This window comes from Ranitomeya variabilis, chromosome 7 (assembly GCF_051348905.1).
Source record: "Ranitomeya variabilis isolate aRanVar5 chromosome 7, aRanVar5.hap1, whole genome shotgun sequence".
NCBI classification, from domain to species: Eukaryota; Metazoa; Chordata; class Amphibia; order Anura; family Dendrobatidae; genus Ranitomeya; species Ranitomeya variabilis.
In genome coordinates this window covers 242,904,194-242,920,719 of record NC_135238.1, presented here as the reverse complement: position 1 = coordinate 242,920,719, position 16,526 = coordinate 242,904,194, and the positions used below count along the sequence as shown (strand labels likewise).

Genomic DNA, 16,526 nt, shown 5'->3' with positions numbered 1-16,526 from the left:
TATCCCCATCATATATCACCCTCACCTGTCACCTAGGTGAGCTGTATACAGAGGTCACATCCACCTCTTATATACAGCGCCCAGATATCCCCATCATATATCACCCTCACCTGTGTCCTAGGTGAGCTGTATACAGAGGCCATATCCACCCCTTATATAACATCTCCACCACATGACAGGAGCTGTTGGCTTCCGCCTCTGGCCTTCTTCCTGTAGTGGTGGCCGCTCCATCTCTGGAGGACGAGCCACGGTTGTGGTTGTTCCTTTTAGTCTCCAGACATTATATAGTTCTGCTCTTTATTCGCAGACATTCACCACTTCATGCAGATTTTCTCCACAAACCTCCGAGTGACACAACTGAAACTAAAGGCAAAGCTTCTAGAGGAGACCACCACTATCAGGGTGGAGAACCTGCCCCCCAACACCTCCAAGGAGGACCTCTCATTCTTCTTTGAGAGCCCCAGACTTGGAGGAGGAAAAGTGCAGGAGACGGAGATGTTCCCGGAGGAGGGCGCCGCGCTGCTGAAGTTCAGTGATACTGATGGTATGAATGTGGTGCTCGCAGGGTGAGACGGGGTGCCGAGGGGAGACGGGCCACCTCCAGTACTCCTCAGTAAAGTGTTCCCCAATATGGAGACTTTGGTGGTGGAACCGGCTGTACATGGGATGTCCGAGGCTTATAGAATGGAGTATAGAGAGATAAAGTTATGGATTCTGCAGGGACCTAGTAAATATAGTAATAATGAATATATATATCTATGGCGCCAACATATTCAGTGGCGCTGTACAATAAGCAGGGGCATGTACAGACAATAGTGAGGGTCCTGTGCTCAGCGCGGCAGCCTATGTCAGAGCCATAATGGCGGCCATATTGCTGATAACCCTGATTTCCTAGCAGCAGACACAAGTATATGGTTGACTATGGGGCAGCCATACATATACATATGATAGATCGCAGTCCGCCCCAGGAGGAGATGGACTCATGTGACGTCATGGTGCTGATGCCCATTTTGTTTTTTGCTCTCATCTCCAGCTGTGAAGATGATAATAAAGAAGCAGCTGGTGTTTAATAAGACGGCCATCAGCGCGTATCGCTACTACCCATCTTTACGTTTACATCTCTATGGGGCAGGTGAACCTGACGTCACCATACCATCCCCTAAGGAGTTCAGCATAAGCCCATATATACTGGAGCTCATCCTCGGTAACGAGCAAACCAAAGTCAGCATAGAAGCCAAGATGGCCAAAAAATACTGCAAGATGAAGTGGCCGAGCCCTGACTGCCTGAACCCCATTGTAACCATAGAGATATCCAAGAACCTGTCTGCCAGGACTATGGCGAAGGTGGTCCACACATGGACTGAGGAGGTCTCCACCGAATTCTCACTTTTCATCTCAAAATATAAAGTCATAGACTGTAAAATGAACCCATCGGCGTGGGAGGACCTCAAGGATCAGATCTCCACTGCTGCCTATGATGGGGTATTGATCAAACACAACCCTGAAGTCGAGAAGATCTTCCTGGCAGGCACAATGAAGGACGTGAATAAGATCGAGCAGACGTTCCGGAAACTGGTGGAGGAAACCAGCAGAAAGGTGGAGAGAAGGAGTAAAGTGATAACCATGACAGAACCCTTGTCTGCAGCTCTCTACCATATCATACATAGCAGTGGTCTGGAGAGCAAGATACTGGCCGATGTCCCAGAGCTGGGGATGGAGTATGACCCAACTACACACAACCTCAGGCTCACTGGACTGCGAGAAGAAGTTCTCCAAGCCAAGTGTGAGATAATGAGCGCCAAACAGCAGCTGAAAACCAAATACATCCACCTGGACCCGTACGTCCACCAGTTCTTGATGTTCGCAGACAACGATGAGGTTTCTTGTCTCCTCTTTGCACGTCACAAAATAAATGCACTCATTGAAATGGAAGAAAACTCGATCCAACTGACTGGACACTCCAAAAAAGACATGATGGACGCAGAGGAGCAAATTAACCGAGAACTGATTTGTCAGCGAATCCCAGTTACAGCCAAGAAAATCCTTGAAAGTCCGGAGTGGAGAAGTCTTCAGTCACATCTTCAGGAGTCCTTCAATTCTGAGATGTGCACAGTCATGATCCAGGCGTTCCCCTCTGGAGCGGAGAACGATGTGGTGCTCGCAGGGATGTCCACCAATGTACAACTCTGCTACAAGCAGATAAAAGGCTTTGTGGACACTCATACGGTGATGGAGGTGACGGTTCCCATCCGCTCCACAATCATGTTGCAATTCATGGAAGAAGAGATGACGCAGGCATGGCAGAAGATTACAGCCAAGGTGAAAGTTGTGAAGAATGAGAACAGTGTGTCCCTGTTGGGTCCGAGGGTCCAGGCTGAGGATGCCGCCGCTCAAGTCCGCAGTCTTCTGTCCACAATATATTGTGACTCCCTCCGCATCAATAAACCAGGGGCTAAAAAATTCTGTGCGAGCCATGAGGAAGTACACGCCACTACAGCAAAGACCAAATTCCACTGTGTGATTCGCTTAGAGACGGGCGGAGATAACAGACTGGATGAAGGCCAATATGAGGTGAAGCTACAAAGTGGGGTGACCATCGCAGTGTACAAGGACAACCTGTGTCGGCACAACGTCGATGTCATCGTTAATGCTGCTAATGAAGATCTGCAGCACTGCGGAGGTCTGGCCGAGGCCTTGCTTAAAGCAGCAGGACCCAAACTCCAAGACGATTGTAATCTTATCATCAAGAGCGAGGGAAAGTTGGCCCCTGGGGATTCAGTCATTACCGATGCCGGAAAGCTGCCATGCAAACAAGTGATCCATACAGTTGGACCCCGGTGGGATCGCCAGTCCCATGTGAGATGTGAGAGACTTTTGCGCAGGGCAATTACCACTAGCTTAGAGCTGGCCTCAGAGAACGGCCACAGCTCCATAGCCATCCCGGCCGTCAGCTCTGGAATTTTTGGGTTCCCTTTACAAGAGTGTGCTCGAAATATACTGGATGCCATCATGGATTATGTGGAGAAGGGTAGCGCGACCTGTTTACAGCGGATACACCTCGTGGATATGAACGTCCAAACTACTAACATATTTTCTGAGCTTCTAAAATCCAGATTTGGAGAGAAAAAGCTTACTGTGGCCTCAACAACAAGCGGACCCCCGACTCCCATCAGACAAGTAAAAAGTGCAAAGCCACAAGTCACAGCGAGCAGAGATGTGGATGAAGTGTGGACCCCTGAGGGGCTGATCATCAGGCTTGTGCAAAAGAAAATACAAGACGCCACAGTAAGTACCTGGCCTTATAAACGGGCATAGCTCTAGGGGGATGGCCCCCCGAGACCTGGTGCCGCAGGGGGCCCATACATCCCTCAGCCCCATAGCAGTTTAAGTGGCATCTAGTATGCGGGGGGCTCAGGAAAGAATTTGTATTAAGGCCTCTTGGATTTAAGGTGAGAAATGTTCCCATCTATGACAGATAACAATTATAATGATCTGTAGCGGTCACACAGTATGACCACTATATGTCATAATAGGTAATGTCACAGCTCACCTCCTCCCCCTCCATGAGCAAATATCTCTGCACAGAGCATGCTCACAACACTCTTCTTTATTATTATTATTTATTATTATAGCGCTATTTATTCCATGGCGCTGTACATGTGAGGAGGGGTATGCATATTAAAAACAAGTACAATGATCTTAATCAATACAAGTCATAACTGGTAGAGGAGGAGTGAGGACACTGCCCGCGAGGGCTCACAATCTACAAGGGATGGGTGAGGATACAGGAGGAGAGAGGACCCTGCCCGCGAGGGCTCACAATCTACAAGGGATGGGTGAGGATACAGGAGGAGAGAGGACCCTGCCCGCGAGGGCTCACAATCTACAAGGGATGGGTGAGGATACAGTAGGTGAGGATAGAGCTGGTCATGCAGCGGTTTGGTCGATCGGTGGTTACTGCAGGCTGTAGGCTTGTCGGAAGAGGTCGGTCTTCAGGTTCCTTTTGAAAGTTTCGATGGTAGGCGAGAGTCTGATGTGTTGTGGTAGAGGGTTCCAGAGTAGGGGGGATGCGCGAGAGAAATCTTGTATGCGATTGTGGGAAGAGGAGATAAGAGGGGAGTAGAGAAGGAGATCTTGTGAGGATCGGAGGTTGCGTGTAGGTAAGTACCGGGAGACGAGGTCACAGATGTATGGAGGAGACAGGTTGTGGATGGCTTTGTACGTCATGGTTAGGGTTTTGTACTGGAGTCTCTGGGTAATGGGGAGCCAGTGAAGGGATTGACAGAGGGGAGAGGCTGGGGAATAGCGGGGGGACAGGTGGATTAGTCGGGCAGCAGAGTTTAGAATAGATTGGAGGGGTGCGAGAGTGTTAGAGGGGAGGCCACAGAGCAGGAGGTTGCAGTAGTCAAGGCGAGAGATGATGAGGGCATGGACTAGGGTTTTTGCAGATTCTTGGTTTAGGAATGTACGGATCCGTGAAATATTTTTGAGTTGAAGGCGGCAGGAAGTGGAAAGGGCTTGGATATGTGGTTTGAAGGAGAGATTAGCATCAAGGATTACCCCGAGACAGCGAGCTTGTGGGGCTGGGGGGAGTGGGCAGCCATTTACTGTAATGGTTAGGTTCGTTGCGGGGGTCGCATGAGATGGGGGAAAGACTATGAATTCTGTTTTGTCCATGTTCAGTTTCGAAATCTAGCGGAGAAGAAGGATGAAATAGCAGATAGACATTGAGGGATTCTGGTTAGTAGGGTGGTGATATCTGGTCCAGAGATGTAGATCTGTGTGTCGTCAGCATAGAGATGATACTGAAAGCCGTGAGATTCTATGAGCTGTCCCAGGCCAAAGGTGTAAATGGAGAAGAGCAGGGGCCCTAGAACTGAACCTTGTGGGACTCCGACAGATAGGGGGCAAGGTGAGGTGGTGGTGTGTGAGTGGGAGACACTGAATGTCCGGTGTGTTAGGTATGACAAGATCCAGAATAGGGCCAAGTCTGGGATGCCAAGGGATGAGAGGGTTTGTAACAGGAGGGAATGGTCCACTGTGTCAAAGGCAGAGGAGAGGTCCAGGAGGAGGACAGAGTAGTGTCGCTTGCTCTTGGCTGTTAATAGGTCATTCGTGACCTTAGTTAGGGCAGTTTCAGTGGAATGGTGACCGGAAGCCAGATTGTAAGCGGTCGAAGAGGGAGCAGGAAGATAGATGGGAGGACAGTTCAAGATGGACATGTTGTTTCAGTAGTTTTGAGGCATAAGGGAGAAATGATATAGGGAGATAGCTAGATAAAGAGGATGGGTCAAGAGAGGGCTTTTTGAGGATAGGTGTGATTGAGGTATGTCTAAAGCTTGAGGGGAAAACACCAGTTGTTAGTGATAGGTTGAAGAGATGGGTTAGGGTTGGGATGAAGACTGGGGAGGTTTGGGATGAAGTGGGATGGGATCGGGTCAAGTGCACAGGTGGTGAGATGCGATCTTGAGAGTAGAGTGGAGAGTCGATCTTCTGTAACGGTGGAGAAGTTGGTTTTGGAGGTGGAGGGCTGGGCAGTTGGGAGGAAGGGCTCTGGGGGTTGTCGAACAAAACTGTCTCCGAGGTTATCAATCTTCTGCTTTAAGAATGAGGCAAAGTCTTCAGCTGAGATGAGTGGGGAGGGAGGAGGTGCTGGGGGACGGAGGAGAGAATTCAAAGTGTTGAATAACTGTTTAGGGTTGTGAGACAGGGAGGATATGAGAGATGAGAAGTCGCTTTGTTTAGCTGTGGCGAGTGAGACCTTGAAAGTAGTGAGGGACTGTTTGAATGCGATGAAGTGCCCGTTGGAGTTTGATCTTTTCCATCTCCGCTCAGCAGCCCTGGAAGCCCGCCTCAGTTCTTTGGTCAGGCTGGTGTGCCAGGGCTGTCTGTTGATTTTGCGAGCTTTGGTATGTGTGAGAGGGGCAACAGATTCCAGAGCTGCAGCTATTGTGGTTTTATATAGAGCGGCAGCGGCATCCGCATTATGTAGGGAACTTATGTCTGTAAGAGGGAGAAGGGATTCAGACAGTGAGTGTAGATTGAGGTGTTTAAGATTTCTGCGAGGGTGTTCAAGTTTATGGGGTGGGGATTGTAGACGAGTGGAGAGGGTAGAGAATCTGAGTAGGTTGTGGTCCGAAAGAGGTAGAGTCGAGTTAGAGGAGTTGGATGGGGAGCAGAGGCGGGTGAAGATGAGGTCCAGTGTGTGGTCATCTTTGTGGGTGGCTGTAGAAGACCATTGAGTGAGGCCGAAGGCGGAAGTGATAGAAGTTTAGTGGCAGCTGAGAGGGAAGTGTTAATGGGGATGTTGAAGTAACCCAAGATGATAGTGGGGATGTCAGCGGAGAGGAAATGAAGTAGCTAGGTGGTAAAGTGGTCAAAGAAGGTGGTGACTGGCCCTGGGGGGTGGTAAATAACAGCCAGTTGGAGGGGGAGTAGATGCGCACAGAGTGCATCTCAAAGGAAGGGAGAGTAATAGAGGGTGGTAATTGGATTGGGGTGAAGGAGCAGTTATCTGACAGGAGAAAACCAACTCCTCCACCATGCTTGATGCTGGGGCGGGGTGTGTGGGAAAGGTGGAGTCCACCACACCGAAGTGCAGCAGGAGAGGCTGTGTCAGAGGGGGTGAGCCAGGTTTCGGTGATGGCGAGGAAGGAATGTTTGTGACTAATAAAAAGATCGTGGATGTAGGAAAGCTTGTTGCAGACAGAGCGAGCGTTCCATAGAGCTCCTGTTAGTGGGACTAGGGAAGCGGGGGCTGGGCGAATAGGTATAAGGTTAGAGAGGTTACGGAAAGTTGTGATAGAGCATGGATCGGAGGTAGAACTGACTGTGGGGATGTGGTGAGGAGGACCAGGATTTGGAGAGATATCACCAGCAGTGAGAAGGAGCAGAGAAAGTGTTAGCAGGTGGGAGTAGGAGAGGGCATGAGGTGGCTGTCTGTGCTTGGAGACAGAGGATTGTATGTTGAGGAACAGTTCTGAGGAGGAAGTGAGATGGATGGGGAGGATTGAGGAAGAGATGAACAGTTCCTTACTAGGTTTAGGGATTAGGGGAGTTTGCAGAAAGTGAAGGATTATACGGGTGAGAGTGACAACAAACAGAAACATTGTTTACAGTGACTGTGGCCAGTTACCTTCAGTTCCAATTCTGGTTTTAATTCTACAGTAGTCTTCACACTTCTAGGACACACTTCTAGGAATCACACAGCAGACTTGTGCTATGCAATATATGTACAACTAAGTGCATTCAGGTGTGAAGCAGAGGAGTGGTCTCTGTTCATTTTGGTCAGAGAATTAAGAGTGGACCAGATGCATATAATCAAGCCAAAGTAAACAAGGTCATAAATAACACTGGAGTAAAGCAAGGGTTAGTTGAAAGACATACGATGTGAATACTAGGAGCAGAGGTAAGAGTGTGTGGAAAGTTGGGTAACGTACCAGGTGGGGATTATATGCACTTCATATAGACAGACAAATCAGAAGAGCTGGGTGAATGAGCATACCAGGTGGGGTTTATATGCTTTATAGACTGTATCACAGCTCACCTCCTCCCCCTCCATGAACAAATATCTCTGCACAGAGCATGCTCACAACACTCTCCTTTACAGACTATATCACAGCTCACCTCCTCCCCCTCGCTAGATCACAGAGCATGCTCACAAGATTCTCCTATAGAAGTATAGATTTGATACAAAGTAAATATTGATCCCTGCACTTGCTCCAACTTCAAAGAACAATGATGCAGCTTCAGCTGGCCATATACGCCCTGGGTGGGGTAGTGACTCACAGAGAGCCTCTGCGCTGCATGGATATATACTATCGCTGTGACCACTGAGCCGAGGTGTTGGTGGCAATTTTTACCATCTATGACAGAAAACCTGCGAGGATGCTGAAAGAGCTAATAATTGATAGGATGACCGAGTGATATAGGATTAGTGCGCTATACAATGGTACGTGCTATTTCAGAATAAGATGTATATACATTTCCTGAGACATAGAGGATTACAAGCAGGCGAAGAAAACCCAACAGGGGCCATAAATACAGCCGCAGTCCAGAAAACGACAATCAGGTTATATTGTTATATATATATCCATGCAGCCATGTATAGTTGTACAGAACAGATCTTTTCTAGATTTGTCTGTAACGAATTGCACAACACTCGATTGTTTTTCACTATATATATTAGTATATACACCTCTAGGGGAGCAATAGTGTGTGTTGTAAGATCGCTGCTGGACGGGTCCGTGAGGGCAGATATGTGTCATCATGGTTTGTAGCTTTGGTGATGTAAGTTCGGGAAAGCATGCTCCAGCACATATAGTGCTGAGAGAGTTATTAGGGCCGTGTTTTATGAGCAGTCACAAGAGATGGGTGGGAATGACCGCTCACATATCCAACCCTAGGGTCACGGATTCCCACTCCGTGGTGTCACTAATTTGTCACGTATCCGCTCTCAGCACTTGACTTGGGGTTGCGCCACAGTATATATATATTATAATGTGCAGTGACCTATATATAAGTTTTGGGTGACTAGTAACATCTGTCCTGAAGGCTGCATGTCTCACCCAGGTGTTAATATGTATTTTCCTGAGACAAGCAGACTTCTGTCTCCAATCTCACCAGGGGGTCTAGCTAGGACCAAGAAGAAAGGGTAACACTTGACACCTCCTAGCTCTTGGAAGAGAGATGTCAATTATGGCCTGATAGTATCTCTCTGAGAACGTTTACACAAAGGATCTCAAGAGAAAATAATATATTCATTAATAGCGCGGCCGTGGTCCAATCAAAAAACAAGCAATTATGATATTAACCTGAGGGGCTGGTCTAGAAATCTGATCTCCAGACCAAAGCTATAAATTAGAGCTGTATACCTAGAATCATGTTCACATGTAAGGACAGCCTGAGAAGCTGATGTGTTCCACCAACCCCATATTCACCCCCCCTCAGGGAGCAGAAAGCAGACTACAAAGTTAGATGATTTCTGTAAGATTTCTCCTGTTTATTTTTATACTGTTTTGCATAAGTTGTATGTCTTTTTATTATCATATTTTTGTACCTTTTTCTTACTGTAAGCACTGAACCTTTTTGTATTAAAGTATAAACTTTAACAAGTTGAACCTTGAATGTTCTAACGAATCGATAGCCTAAGGTGTGTCAACCTTATGAGTGGTAGACAATATTATTATTAATATTTCTGGGAGTCATCGCCCGTGTGTTCGATGAGTGGTGGCAGCGTTTATTAGCGGGTGTGTGGCCTGGGTCGGTGTGTGATTTATGCTCCCATTACAGCATAGGACAGAGGTTGAATGTTGGACTGAGAGAGGGGAGATAGATTAACCCTCGCAGGCACAACCCCAATACATGTGCTGAGAAGCGGGTACGTGACAAGAGGTTAGGGCCGGCTCAGTACATTATTACTCCTGACCTCACAAAAGGGTATTGGCAGATTCCCATTTCCCAAGACGCCAAGGAGATGACTGCCTTTTCAACGCCAGATGGATGCTTCCAATAGACAAGGATGCCATGTGGGTTACAAGGCGCTCCAGCAACGTTCCAGAGAGCCATGGACCGGATCTTAGCTCCCCACAAGAGGTACGCAGCGGCCTACCTAGATGACATTGTGATCTTCAGCCAGGATTGGAGAAGCCATCTGAGCAAGGTCCAGGCGATATTTGATGCTCTATGGAAGGCAGGATTTTCCATAAACCCAAAGAAATGCGCCTTGGGAATGGAGGAAGCGAGATGCTTGGGCTATGTCATAGGCAGGGGCAAAATAAAGCCCCAGATAAATAAAGTTGAGGTGATCCAGGGCTGGCCACAACCCCTTTCAAAGAAGCAGGTCAGGGCATTCCTGGTCATGGTGGGCTATTACCGCCGGTTTATCCCAAACTTTACCGTGGTAGCCGCCTCTCTGACAGACCTCCTTAAAGGGCCAAAGTCGGCTATAGCTAAGTGGTCCCCAGAAGCAGGAGACGTCCTTCCAGAAACTGAAGCTAGCCGTGTGTAAGCAGCCGGTGCTAGTGGCACTGGATTTCTCCAAGGAGTTTGTGGTCCAGATGGACGCGTCGGATGTCGTGCTGGGCACTGTCTTGTCTCAAGAGGTGAATGGGGAAGAGCTGCCCATAATGTGTCTTAGCCGGAAGTTGTCATCCTCTGGGAAAAATTATTCCATAGTGGAGAAGGAATGTTTAGCCTTCAAGAGGGCCTTGGACTCTCTAAGGTACTATGTCTTAGGCCGGGGTCACACCTGCGAGTGTGATGCGAGAAACTCGCACATCAATACCCGGTGCTGCCGCCGGCACTCGGGACCGGAGTGTGCGACTGCATGGAAATACACACTCCGGTCCTGAGTGCTGGCGGCAGCGCCGGGTATTGATGTGCGAGAGACTCGCGTGAGTTTGTCACATCACACTCGCAAGTGTGACCCCGGCCTTAGTCAGGAGGTTCAGACTAGTGTCAGACCATGCCCCACTGAAGTGGATGAGGGAGAAGAAAGGGAACAATGCCCGAGTGACCAGGTGGTTCCTAGCACTTCAGGAGCTTAACTTCCATGTGGAGTCCGCTGTTTGTTGGCAGAAGGTGCCAAGCCCCCCGGGTTTGGGCAGAGGGGGGTAAGGAAGGTGGCCACCGGACAAGTACTTGAGGGGAGATATATGTGTCACTGCGGCTGTCAGCTGTGGTGATGTGAGCTCAGAAGCATGTTCCAGTACATATAGTGCTGAGAGACTTTTTTTTGCCACTCCAGGGCCGGGTTTTATGAGCAGTCATAAGAGATGGGGGGGAATGACGGCTCACATATTGCTACCCCAGGGCCGTGGTTTGGCAGATAAAATGGAGACCTAGTGTCTCATTCAGTGTCTGTGGCTGGGAATGTCTGGATCTCCTGTGTGTTAGTCTGTGCTGTCCTAAAGAACCGGACACTATCCTGAGCAGTCGGACCCACTATATTGTATGGACTTTTTATTTAATGTCTTCACTTTGTGCCGGAAAGGGCTGTTCTTTTGTTTTGCTATCCTGAGCAGTTTGTGAACTTTGAATAAGCCTATCTGGACATTTCAGCAATACCGCGTCCTGTGCCGACCCCAACCGCAGCCGAGTGAGTGCAAATCTCTACTATATATATATATATATATATATATATATATATATATATATATATATATATATATATATACAAATCTAGAGAAGATCTGTTTTGTGCAACTATACATGGCTGCACACATAGATATATCTATCTATCTATCTATATATCTATCTATCTATATATCCTGATTGTCGTTTTCTGGACTGCGGCTGTATTTATGGCCCCTGTTGGGTTTTCTTCGCCGGCTTGTAATCCTCTATGTCTCAGGAAATGTATATACATCTTATTCTGAAATAGCACGTACCATTGTATAGCGCACTAATCCTATATCACTCGCTCATCCTATCAATTATTAGCTCTTTCAGCATCCTCGCAGGTTTTCTGTCATAGATGGTAGAAATTGCCACCAACACATCAGCTCAGTGGTCACAGCGATAGTATATATCCATGCAGCGCAGAGGCTCGTATCATCTTGTGCTCTATGTGAAGTATATAGGTGATGTTGTAGCTCACCTCCTCCCACTCCCTGCACTGATCACAGAGCATGTCCACAACACACTCCCATAGAAGTATATAGGTGACGTCATAGCTCACCTCCTCCCACTCCCTGCACTGATCACAGAGCATGCCCACAACACTCTCCCATAGATGTATATAGGTGATGTCATAGCTCACCTCCTCCCACTCCCGGCACTGATCACAGAGCATGCCCACAACACTCTCCCATAGATGTATATAGGTGATGTCATAGCTCACCTCCTCCCACTCCCTGCACTGATCACAGAGCATGTCCACAACACTCTCCCATAGATGTATATAGGTGATGTCATAGCTCACCTCCTCCCACTCCCTGCACTGATCACAGAGCATGCCCACAACACTCTCCCATAGATGTATATAGGTGATGTCATAGCTCACCTCCTCCCACTCCCGGCACTGATCACAGAGCATGCCCACAACTCTCTCCCATAGAAGTATATAGGTGACGTCATAGCTCACCTCCTCCCACTCCCTGCACTGATCACAGAGCATGTCCACAACACACTCCCATAGAAGTATATAGGTGACGTCATAGCTCACCTCCTCCCACTCCCTGCACTGATCACAGAGCATGCCCACAACACTCTCCCATAGATGTATATAGGTGATGTCATAGCTCACCTCCTCCCACTCCCGGCACTGATCACAGAGCATGCCCACAACACTCTCCCATAGATGTATATAGGTGATGTCGTAGCTCACCTCCTCCCACTCCCTGAACTGATTACAGAGCATGCCCACAACACTCTCCCATAGAAGTATACAGGTGATGTCGTAGCTCACATCCTCCCACTCCCTGCACTGATCACAGAGCATGCCCACAACACTCTCCCATAGAAGTATATAGGTGATGTCGTAGCTCACCTCCTCCCACTCCCTGCACTGATCACAGAGCATGCCCACAACACTCTCCCATAGAAGTATATAGGTGATGTTGTAGCTCACCTCCTCCCACTCCCTGCACTGATCACAGGGCATGCCCACAACACTCTCCCATAGATGTATATAGGTGATGTCGTAGCTCACCTCCTCCCACTCCCTGCACTGATCACAGAGCATGCCCACAACACTCTCCCATAGAAGTATATAGGTGATGTCGTAGCTCACATCCTCCCACTCCCTGCACTGATCACAGAGCATGCCCACAACACTCTCCCATAGATGTATATAGGTGATGTCGTAGCTCACCTCCTCCCACTCCCGGCACTGATCACAGAGCATGCCCACAACACTCTCCCATAGATGTATATAGGTAATGTCGTAGCTCACCTCCTCCCACTCCCGGCACTGATCACAGAGCATGCCCACAACACTCTCACATAGAAGTATATAGTTGATGTCGTAGCTCACCTCCTCCCACTCCCTGCACCGATCACAGAGCATGCCCACAACACTCTCACATAGAAGTATATAGGTGATGTCGTAGCTCACCTCCTCCCACTCCCTGCACCGATCACAGAGCATGCCCACAACTCTCTCCCATAGAAGTATATAGGTGACGTCGTAGCTCACCTCCTCCCACTCCCTGCACCGATCACAGAGCATGCCCACAACACTCTCCCATAGATGTATATAGGTGACGTCATAGCTCACCTCCTCCCACTCGCTGCACTGATCACAGAGCATGCCCACAACACTCTCCCATAGAAGTATATAGGTGATGTCGTAGCTCACCTCCTCCCACTCCCTGCACTGATCACAGAGCATGCCCACAACACTCTCCCATAGAAGTATATAGGTGACGTCGTAGCTCACATCCTCCCACTCCCTGCACTGATCACAGAGCATGCCCACAACACTCTCCCATAGATGTATATAGGTGACGTCATAGCTCACCTCCTCCCACTCCCGGCACTGATCACAGAGCATGCCCACAACACTCTCCCATAGATGTATATAGGTGACGTCATAGCTCACCTCCTCCCACTCGCTGCACTGATCACAGAGCATGCCCACAACACTCTCCCATAGAAGTATATAGGTGATGTCGTAGCTCACCTCCTCCCACTCCCTGCACTGATCACAGAGCATGCCCACAACACTCTCCCATAGAAGTATATAGGTGACGTCGTAGCTCACATCCTCCCACTCCCTGCACTGATCACAGAGCATGCCCACAACACTCTCCCATAGATGTATATAGGTGACGTCATAGCTCACCTCCTCCCACTCCCGGCACTGATCACAGAGCATGCCCACAACACTCTCCCATAGATGTATATAGGTGACGTCGTAGCTCACCTCCTCCCACTCCCGGCACTGATCACAGAGCATGCCCACAACACTCTCCCATAGAAGCATATAGGTGATGTCGTAGCTCACCTCCTCCCACTCCCTGCACTGATCACAGAGCATGCCCACAACACTCTCCCATAGATGTATATAGGTGACGTCGTAGCTCACCTCCTCCCACTCCCGGCACTGATCACAGAGCATGCCCACAACTCTCTCCCATAGATGTATATAGGTGACGTCGTAGCTCACCTCCTCCCACTCCCTGCACTGATCACAGAGCATGCCCACAACACTCTCCCATAGAAGTATATAGGTGATGTCGTAGCTCACCTCCTCCCACTCCCTGCACTGATCACAGAGCATGCCCACAACACTCTCCCATAGATGTATATAGGTGACGTCATAGCTCACCTCCTCCCACTCCCTGCACTGATCACAGAGCATGCCCACAACTCTCTCCCATAGAAGTATATAGGTGATGTCGTAGCTCACCTCCTCCCACTCCCTGCACCGATCACAGAGCATGCCCACAACTCTCTCCCATAGATGTATATAGGTGATGTCGTAGCTCACCTCCTCCCATTCCCTGCACCGATCACAGAGCATGCCCACAACTCTCTCCCATAGAAGTATATAGGTGATGTCGTAGCTCACCTCCTCCCACTCCCTGCACCGATCACAGAGCATGCCCACAACACTCTCCCATAGATGTATATAGGTGACGTCATAGCTCACCTCCTCCCACTCCCTGCACTGATCACAGAGCATGCCCACAACACTCTCCCATAGATGTATATAGGTGACGTAGTAGCTCACCTCCTCCCACTCCCGGCACTGATCACAGAGCATGCCCACAACTCTCTCCCATAGATGTATATAGGTGATGTCGTAGCTCACCTCCTCCCACTCCCTGCACTGATCACAGAGCATGCCCACAACTCTCTCCCATAGAAGCATATAGGTGATGTCGTAGCTCACCTCCTCCCACTCCCTGCACTGATCACAGAGCATGCCCACAACACTCTCCCATAGATGTATATAGGTGATGTCGTAGCTCACCTCCTCCCACTCCCTGCACTGATCACAGAGCATGCCCACAACACTCTCCCATAGAAGTATATAGGTGATGTCGTAGCTCACCTCCTCCCACTCCCTGCACTGATCACAGAGCATGCCCACAACACTCTCCCATAGATGTATATAGGTGACGTCATAGCTCACCTCCTCCCACTCCCGGCACTGATCACAGAGCATGCCCACAACACTCTCCCATAGATGTATATAGGTGACGTCATAGCTCACCTCCTCCCACTCCCGGCACTGATCACAGAGCATGCCCACAACTCTCTCCCATAGATGTATATAGGTGACGTCGTAGCTCACCTCCTCCCACTCCCTGCACTGATCACAGAGCATGCCCACAACACTCTCCCATAGATGTATATAGGTGATGTCGTAGCTCACTTCCTCCCATTCCCTGCACCGATCACAGAGCATGCCCACAACTCTCTCCCATAGATGTATATAGGTGATGTCGTAGCTCACCTCCTCCCACTCCCTGCACTGATCACAGAGCATGCCCACAACACTCTCCCATAGATGTATATAGGTGATGTCGTAGCTCACCTCCTCCCACTCCCTGCACTGATCACAGAGCATGCCCACAACACTCTCCCATAGATGTATATAGGTGATGTCATAGCTCACCTCCTGCCACTCCCTGCACTGATCACAGAGCATGCCCACAACTCTCTCCCATAGATGTATATAGGTGATGTCGTAGCTCACCTCCTCCCACTCCCTGCACTGATCACAGAGCATGCCCACAACACTCTCACATAGAAGTATATAGGTGATGTCGTAGCTCACCTCCTCCCACTCCCTGCACCGATCACAGAGCATGCCCACAACACTCTCACATAGAAGTATATAGGTGATGTCGTAGCTCACCTCCTCCCACTCCCTGCACCGATCACAGAGCATGCCCACAACTCTCTCCCATAGAAGTATATAGGTGATGTCGTAGCTCACATCCTCCTACTCCCGGCACTGATCACAGAGCATGCCCACAACACTCTCACATAGATGTATATCGGTGACGTCATAGCTCACCTCCTCCTACTCCCGGCACTGATCACAGAGCATGCCCACAACTCTCTCCCATAGATGTATATCGGTGACGTCATAGCTCACCTCCTCCCACTCCCTGCACTGATCACAGAGCATGCCCACAACTCTCTCCCATAGATGTCAATGAACGTCTGCACTTCTGACTATGACCCATGTGTCTGATGTGATTGTTGTTAAAAGTACAGAAAATCTACAAATCAGGAAAGGAAGCCAAGTTCTCCATAACAGATTGTGTGGTGTAAGTGTCACAATGTGGCAGGTGACTCGTTCCATGACCGATTGCCGCCACGTGGCCAGGCTGACCTGTGAGTGTGGGCTTCGGTGGGCACCTCCGTAGGCTCCTCCGATAATGGGGTCACCGCTTCTTCCAGGTAGCAGCAGTCATAGGATGTCCACATAAGCTGTGCTGGCGTCGGGTGGGGGCGCTCACCTCCGGGAATGGGGGGCTAGCAGCGCAGGTGTAACTCTCCATTTACTAATGATATAAATAAATGACGGGAGAAAGAAATGCCCCTTTAAAGGACCTGGAGAACCG

The 16,526-nt window shown here is 49.2% G+C and overlaps 1 protein-coding gene across 1 annotated transcript in view; it reads left to right on the top strand.

Moving 5' to 3' along the window:
- LOC143784773 (protein mono-ADP-ribosyltransferase PARP14-like) overlaps positions 1–16,526 on the top strand; it is a 93,793-nt gene that overhangs the window by 21,105 nt on the left and 56,162 nt on the right. The window contains exons 5-6 of the mRNA XM_077273371.1: positions 308–544; positions 1,034–3,285. Of these exons, the coding sequence (XP_077129486.1) occupies positions 308–544; positions 1,034–3,285 (2,489 nt within the window). The remainder of the gene's footprint in view (positions 1–307; positions 545–1,033; positions 3,286–16,526) is intronic.